Raw genomic sequence first — 7,884 nt, 5'->3', positions numbered from 1 at the left:
ATGTACATCCTGCACTTCCGTATTCATAATCTCATTTGCAACTCTGAGGTAGTTTATTTTTAGTCCCGTAAATGAAGAAGAGCCAAGATCCAATTCAGTTTCCTTTGACTCCAAGTGGAGTGTTCTTTCCACCAGACCCAAACTGCCCCTGGACAGACCATGTTGCTCTGCAAACAAGGATCATTGTCATTGTGGATTTAGCTGTTTTGTAAGCACTTTTGTTGTTTTTGTTATTGATTCACTGAATGAAAGAAAGCGGGATAAGCCCCGAGGTGGAAGAAGACAGCCCTGGGCCACAGCTGGTGGAAGGCTCCCTGAGCTAAGCTGGAGGTGAATGGCACCAGTCTGCTGTGCCCATGTTATTTATTGTCAGAACAGAGCTGTGAACACTGCTTGATCCCAGTAAATGTTGCTTCCCTGGAAATCTCAGAAGCTCGGAATTACCTAGCCATTGATGTCAGGTCTGGGGTAGGAAATGTACAAGATGAACCTGGGACATCTTAAAAGCGAGGAAGCTAACAAAGAAAGGCTTCTGCAGTCGTGTCCGAAGGACTCTGAAGCCAACTTGAAGAAGCTCTCACTGGACAATTAGAGCAATCCGAGCTTCAGTCAGAAAAATGATGGCAGGAAATTAAGACACAGGAAATATTTAAAGTCCACGAGTTAATAAAGATACTTGGGGGGAAAAAACCGAATTGGGAGATGCTGGGGAAGCCAGTTCATTCTTTTGAAACCCAGTAAATAAAAAGAATCAAGCATGTATCCTGCCTTTGCTGGGTGAACTGTACTTCATGGTAACGAAATACAATATAGGAGAAAGTTCTCTTTATAGAAGTATTTTAGCTAAGAAATGAAGAAGGAATGATAGAGTATCACAGTTTGAAACTCCTAATGAATCAGTGCACCTTGGTATTGACATCATCGGCTGCATCACAAAAAGAGACAACCAAACATTATATGCCTCTTGGTGGAAAAAAAAACATATCTATGAAATATTCTTGCTGAAATATCAAGACTAAATCTGTCCAAATTGGGGCTTAATTGGTAAAGTCTTACCTCTGATGCCGTTGGCCTTTTTTTAACCAATCAGAAGCAGGCAGTATTGCATTATGGTCACAGCAGTGTTTCTCAAACTCTAGTAACACAGACTCCTTTTACAGGAAAGACTTCTCACAGTGGTGATTGAAATTATTCTTATTATATTTACTTACTGTAGACGTACAACTAGATGTGAACATTTGATGTTCATAGCTCCTATACAACTGTGAAACCATATACATTTACAAGTCAAATCAGACAAAACTACCCAATGAATAAAATTTAAATGGGCAACACTGATTTAATGTGAGGGAAGATATTTTGCTGAAATGAAGTTGCTGCTTGCAAAGGAGCGTGGTACTGATGGCTGTTTCCGGTTGCAGCACCGTATGCAGTTGGTTGACACAATTCTCCCACCATTTTTCTCTAAAAACTCTCCAGGAGGTTCTCCCTCATGCAGCGTGATGTGACTTCACTTGTTCTTTGCTTGTTAATGATGTGGTGCCAAGGTGAGCAGCGTAAACACAGACTGAAATGGTTGTCCTCACAGTTGTGACTAGGATTCGGTTAAAAGGTGATTATCTACATCAGTGGCGATCAACCCTGCCTTCACTTTGGAATGCACATTAAGATATAATTAAAGATTCTATCCGGGTGGGGCGTTAGTATTTCTTAAAATCTTTCTAGGTGATTCTAACGTGCAGCCCGGACTAAGAACTACTGATTTCAATGATCTAGAAAATGCTTATACAGTTGGCCCTCCCTGATCTGTGAGTTCCATATCCGCGGATTCAAGTAACAGTGGATGGAAAATATTTGGAAAAAAAAAATTCCAGAGTCCCCCTCGGATACTGAGGGACAACTGTACTTATTATTCTTTAGAGTATAATCCAAAAGAAACACCAAATTCAGTCATTCTTATGGAGAATATGAGGTCCTCTGAGAATATGGCAGTGAACCCCCAGGGGTTTGAGAAATTTTGTTTGGAGTTTGATTCCCAGGCCTAGTTGTGTGGCCTTAGGCAACTTAACCTCTCTGAGGGTTAGTTTCTCATTATAAAAAGAAACAAATAGTAGCATCTACCTCACACGATGTTTGTGAGAATTAGATGACATAATAACTATACAAAGTGCTAAATGCAATGCCTGGTTCCTGGTGAGTACTTACTAAACGTTAGCTCTTATTAACTATTATGTTGATAACCGCGTGGAAGCTACTAAAACACTTGCTGGGCAGATGTGAGCCACAAGAAAGAAAGGTGTTGGGGGAAGAGGGTGCTGGGAGAACCTTGCAAGGAAGGGCATTTGGTGGCCTTTGATAGATGAGGCATAAAAGGCAATGATGGTAGGGGTGGGGGTGGGATGGACTCAATAAGGGTGTGGGCCTGTCAGTCTGGGTTGTGGGTGACAGCTGACTAGCTTGAAGCCCAGACCGGCAGCACAAAGAAAAGGGATGAGAATAAAGCACAGAGTCACCCTGAGATGACAATCCACACGAAGAGATGATGAAGCAAGGAGACGAAGATGAGGCCGGTCTCACAAACAGAATCCTGGGAGCGGACATGGCCACCTGCAGACTCTGAACAGGAGGCCTGGCCTGCCCAGAGCCTGGCCAGCTCCCTCAGTTGCTGCTGAGCAGCCACTTGCCTCAAGGAGCACAGGTAAGTGCCATCATTCTAGGCCCTGCTGGGGACTCACAGGACTGGGTAGAGTGGGTGTTAAGACATTAATAAATCATTAGATTTCTTCTGAATTGTTGCTTGTGCATTTCTGTGAAAAAGACTCCACTTTCTTTCCCTAGAAAGGCTGCCCAGTGGAATCTAAGCAGTTGATGACCTTGGGCTCTGGTTTGGAGCATGACAGAAGGTGCCTCTACTGTTGACCCTGTAATCAGATTGGCGGCAGGATGTCTTGTAAGCCTATGTGTGGATAAACCCAGCTACTTCCTGTTTTAATACTATCAAAATTTTTGATTTTATTATTCTTTAAGGGAGCTAATAAACTTAGCAGGTAAGTTATTTTTTTTAACTACACAGAGAAAACCCCAAAATATTCTTATGTAATAATTGGCAAGTTCTTAGGCCTGAAATACTGTTCTTCCCAAATGATTATGTCAGGCATAATATTTTAGTAAAATAGTAATTTCAAAGTTATTTTTACAGAGGTGTTGCTTACCTGGACTCCCCCTGCCCCCCTTTTCCAGGTTTATCATTGTTTATTATTTCCTTTCATATAATTTCCCCGGAACATGTTTTCTTACTTGCCTGGTGATTTCAAGCTTTATGCATTTGTTTTTATAGTTGTTTTTAAAGAGGTATCTTTGTAACAGAGTTGAACATTCAGTGGGCTGATGCTGTGGTGTTTCAGCTTCTAAATTTTAAACTCAAGGGACTTCTTTAAAGTGGATACAAAAACTTCCTAAAAGCTTTCATGGTGACAACACTGGGCCTTTAGGGCTAAGCTCTAAGAAGTATGAGAAAACAAAGAGTTACATTGTAACTCACTTGGTTAATCTAATTTATTCACGTATTTAACCACAGTCAGCATGTAGTTGTTTTCCTCAAAGAGGCCCACTTTCCAAAACACAATTTTCAAAATGTCTTCTTTCCCCACAAAGCTCCTTGTGTTTAGTTAACCCTTTTTATGCTTGCCAGCGTTTGTCTCCTATAGTTACTTGCCTGTCCAGCAGGACCCTGCTTGAGAATGGACTCTATTTTCATGACATGCTCTCTGAGCTACCAATAAATCCCAAAGCACTCCTGTTAAACACAGTACAGGATCCTGCTTGTTTATATGGCTGCCTTCTAATTTAGGAAGCCACAAAAGACACTGAAACCAAGGGATGCAGGACAAATCACCCTTTGAGTGAGGAGCCCAGTATTTCTTTCCTGGAGAACACAGTAAGAAGATACAGAGTACTGCTTTTCAGTCATCTGACGATTTCTTTTGGAAAACATTAATCTTGGAAATCAGTACAGTGGTTATTAACTACCATTTTCATTATTGTGGGAATTAGTGGGTTTAGGAATTTAGGTCAGTGTCATGAGTAATAAAGGAGTTCACCTATCTAAAACTGTCTCCTCCTCAGCCCTCTTTGAGAGTTTCATTTTCAGTCCTGGAGAAAGCTTCTGTTTACTTCTCCCCTAAACCCCAGCAGTTTTAAGCCCTCCTATTGTTTCTCCGCTTAGAAAACTATGTGTTAACAGTTATCAGAAACTTGCCCTCCAAATAGGATGCTAATTTCCCTGATTGGTACCTGTGTCCAACTCCAGCCTTTTAGTTTACAAAATTCCTTTAAAAATGTGGAAGTTTTGTTCCTGCCTAACTAGCAAAGTGATCTACTTTCTCTTCAGAATAGTATTTGTGTGTGGGATGAGGTTGTTGTGGGCAAGATGTTTTTTCCCCCAATTTCCAGTATTTCAGAATCCCATTTCCACCTCTTTTACTGGTGTAACAAATGGGCTTTTTCATTGTGGGCCTTAGTTTCTAAGCTCTTGAAAATTCTTTTGGGTTAAGTGTAGTGTCATCAATATAAAGTCATATTTTTATATGTTGCTACATGTAAAACCTTGGGATTCAACTGGCTTCTTTCTAGACATTGGGAATACCAGCACAACACAGCTCCTGACCATAAGACACTTTAAACTGGGTTAAAAGCTCTTTTTAAAAAACTGTCAACTTATCATGTTTCTTGGGCATTTTTTACTTTGCACTCAACAGCAAGAAAAATGTCTAAGAAATAAAGGATCAGTAAAAATACTTACACCAAACAATTAAATCAAAGGGTAGTTTATTAAAAAAGAATCAAAACAGAAACTCTAAGTACCAGTGTGTACATTGTACACATTGAAATGACTCACAAGAGTGGAGTTTTTTTCATAGACATTATCATACCACCTTGCTGTTCATTAAAGATGTTCAACAGAAGTCTGACTCCAACGTGCATACAAGGATTGCCATCTTAAACAGACCTTACTTCAAACATGCAACAACGCCACTGGTAATAAAGCTTTGGAATGGGTGCTCATTCTATCATTTCACTACAAATAGGATAGAAAGCAAGGTAAGTTGAGAATTTATTCTAAAATAGAATGGAAGCTGTCATTGTCTACACCAGCACTCCTCACTCCTCTGCTGCCATTTTTAGCAAGTACTCCTTGTCGATCTTGAAGAGTCTCCATCCCTCTTCGCTGGACAGATCAGAAGCACCTCTTCTTTTGTAGAAATTGATAGATGGTTCATTCCACTCTGCTACCAAGAAGTGCATGCTGCTGCAGCGACACTTCATCGCAACCTGTTACGCAGAAGAGGAAAACACAAACTCAGTGACATTTCACCTGCTTTCCAAGCCCCAATTTTGATTCAGGCGTTAAAATAATCCAGTAACCCTTACAAATTTGGAAACCAAACACCAAGACATACCTGGCTTAGATTCTTCAGAATTTCTGATCCTATGCCAAAGCCTAAAAAAGAAAGAGAAGTACAATTTAAAAGGTCATTTTAAGGACTTCAAGCCCTGATTTCTCTTTAGAGCAGCCCCCCTGAACTCAACCATACCTCTATAATCACTCATCACGAAGAAGTCCTCAAGATACAACAGTTTGCCAATCCATGGGTCATAGGTAAAATAGTACATGGCAAAACCAACAATGCTGTGTCCTGTAATAAGAGTATCACATGAGTTATGGATGAAAAACAATCCGTCAAAGTTGTAGCTGCAAAATCAGAAGTCTATCATAAGTTTTTAAAAAACATACATGCATGTATTACAGAAATAAGTAGCCAGTGGGCCGGACTGTCTCCTGACTTTTATGCTAGTGCAATCCAGGCCACTGTTGGATGATCTCACTGTTCTTAGAACATGTATTTGCAAAAAGCACACATTAGAGCTAGCTGAAGCCAGGCTAAAACTGTGGACTGGCCACTCTGCAATCTGCTGGATCTCACACTCAGGAAGTGAGAATGCTTTCATTACTTGCCAGAACGAAAGTGCTATGGTCTTAAAACTAAACACACACATTATTCACATCCTATTGATATACTGGTATCTTGACTTGGGATTAAGTCAGGTTTACACGGCAGTTCAGAATAGTTAAGTATTTGTAGTTTAGAAACTCTGCTTCCTTAAGGTCAGGACATCAGGCCAAAAGAGCAACGTTTAATTTCAGAACTTGCCTTCCAATTCACACATTTTCGATTTGTTCTCCCCAGTGTTTAAGCCGGAAGAAGTAGAGGTACCCAGGTGTGATGTAACATCCATATACCTCTGGAAAGTACCTCATCACTTACATTTTCTGCTCATTTTTTCTAGTATGAGGAAATGACCTCAGAAAAAACCTTAAGCACCCCCCACCGCCCCTGCCCAACAACTTCCCTCTTTAGCTCTGTCTTCTGCCCATTCAACAAGGACCAGGAAGGAAAAAACAACAACAAAGAAAAAACAAAGAAAAAAAGGAAAAAAGCATCTGACTCCTTCTTTACGGGTGTCTGTAATTCCAATTGGAGGCAAAGGTTTCAAATTAAACTTTCTAGCCATTTTATAGTCCTTTGCAAACAGGAAGTGAGTACAATGGAGCTTCTGATCTACCGTGTTTTAAGTGTGTGATAATAGGGCCTTACCTCATTTATCATGATCATCTACTTTATTGTGTAAAGGATCTTTTAGTTACCTCCCCGCCCATCCATGTACACGGAAGGGCCATGTACATGGCGAAGCTAGAGACTGTAACCTGAAGATTGGGACAAATTAAAGAAAAAAATGTAATTTAACACAAATACAAAAACGGTTACGTTAGGGTCAAACAAGAACCATTTATGAAACTGAATTACAACAAACGACTTTATACCTAACTTTTCCGGGTCTCCACAGCACTGATAACTTAAAGAGCTCTTCTAACCCGCCCTATTATTAAGTGCAGCACATCTATTTTCTTTTTCTCAGTAGTTTGAACACTGGCTGGCTAGTATTTCTGGCCAACTTCTCAGTAAGTAACTTCAGCCTGTGTTGTCAGTGCTTCTACAGAGCAGCCACTACGTCTTGCACAACACTCGGTCTCTCCGGCTTCTGGAAGGAGAGGGCGATTACCTTCTGGAGTCACGTGCTCCTTGGGCACTTCTGCAACCAGGCAGTGGTAGAAGGGGTGCTCTCCAAAACCATCCTCTAGCAGATCTGCAAGAAGAGGCAGCAGGGACAATGTTGGCCTCGATGAAGGTGGCAGGCACCGGACGCTCGTCCCCCGCCCCGCCACTAATGCGTTACCTTTTTCAGTTAATATTACTTGCTCTTCCATGTATTCGTATTTAGCCAGTTCCTGGGTTGATGTACACAAGAGAAAGGAAGACAAGCAGAAAATTAAGTGAGGCCCCGGCCCGGCCAGCTCGGGGGAATGGGGTGGGCTGGGCGGGGATTCATTCCCAGAGTCTCGCCCAGAGCGGCGCGGCCGGGCCGGGGCTGGGGGAGGCAGGCGGAGAGGGGGACCTACCGGGGACAAGGACCTCACCGCCCGCCGCAGGAAGAGCCCCTGCCTCCCGCTACCTTGATCAGCCGCAGAATGTCACTGCAGTCGGCGGCGGTGGCCGGGCGGATCACGAATTTAGCCATTTTCTTCTTTTGCTTTTCTTCCCTTTGCGGACCAAGCCCCTGTACTTGAACAGCAGGAGGAGGTGGTTCCTCATTCGTCTCCCGGGAGCGTCCTCTTCCCAGTCAGGATGGCACCATGACCCGGCGAACCTCGGCGAACAAAGTAAGAACACCACCTAACTGAAACACCAGCCGCTCGCTTCAGCCGCCCGGCTCCGCTTTTTAGTGCGAAGAAGCCCCGCCCCGGGCCGTGAGGCGGAGGCGCCT

At 42.4% G+C, this 7,884-nt stretch overlaps 1 protein-coding gene across 2 annotated transcripts; it reads right to left on the bottom strand.

The window, feature by feature from the left end:
• Nucleotides 1–4,810: 4,810 nt before the first annotated feature.
• On the bottom strand, nucleotides 4,811–7,862 carry SAT1 (spermidine/spermine N1-acetyltransferase 1). 2 transcript variants are annotated; one of them, XR_005018411.1, is made up of 7 exons: nucleotides 7,573–7,833; nucleotides 7,297–7,348; nucleotides 7,123–7,206; nucleotides 6,657–6,766; nucleotides 5,595–5,696; nucleotides 5,460–5,500; nucleotides 4,811–5,331 (listed from the first exon to the last, which is right to left on the bottom strand). XR_005018411.1 is itself a non-coding variant. In XM_036840689.1 (6 exons), the coding sequence occupies exons 1-6, from the start codon at nucleotides 7,636–7,638 to the stop codon at nucleotides 5,161–5,163; spliced, it is 516 nt and encodes a 171-aa protein (XP_036696584.1). In that variant the 5' UTR covers nucleotides 7,639–7,862; the 3' UTR covers nucleotides 4,811–5,160. The 2 variants fall into 2 exon arrangements, 1 of the variants encoding a protein (XP_036696584.1); XM_036840689.1 differs by lacking the exon at nucleotides 6,657–6,766 and having other exon boundaries at nucleotides 7,573–7,862.
• Nucleotides 7,863–7,884: the final 22 nt, after the last annotated feature.

The sequence above is a fragment of the Balaenoptera musculus genome, chromosome X, assembly GCF_009873245.2.
Source record: "Balaenoptera musculus isolate JJ_BM4_2016_0621 chromosome X, mBalMus1.pri.v3, whole genome shotgun sequence".
NCBI classification, from domain to species: Eukaryota; Metazoa; Chordata; class Mammalia; order Artiodactyla; family Balaenopteridae; genus Balaenoptera; species Balaenoptera musculus.
This window is presented reverse-complemented; position numbering and strand designations above follow the sequence as displayed.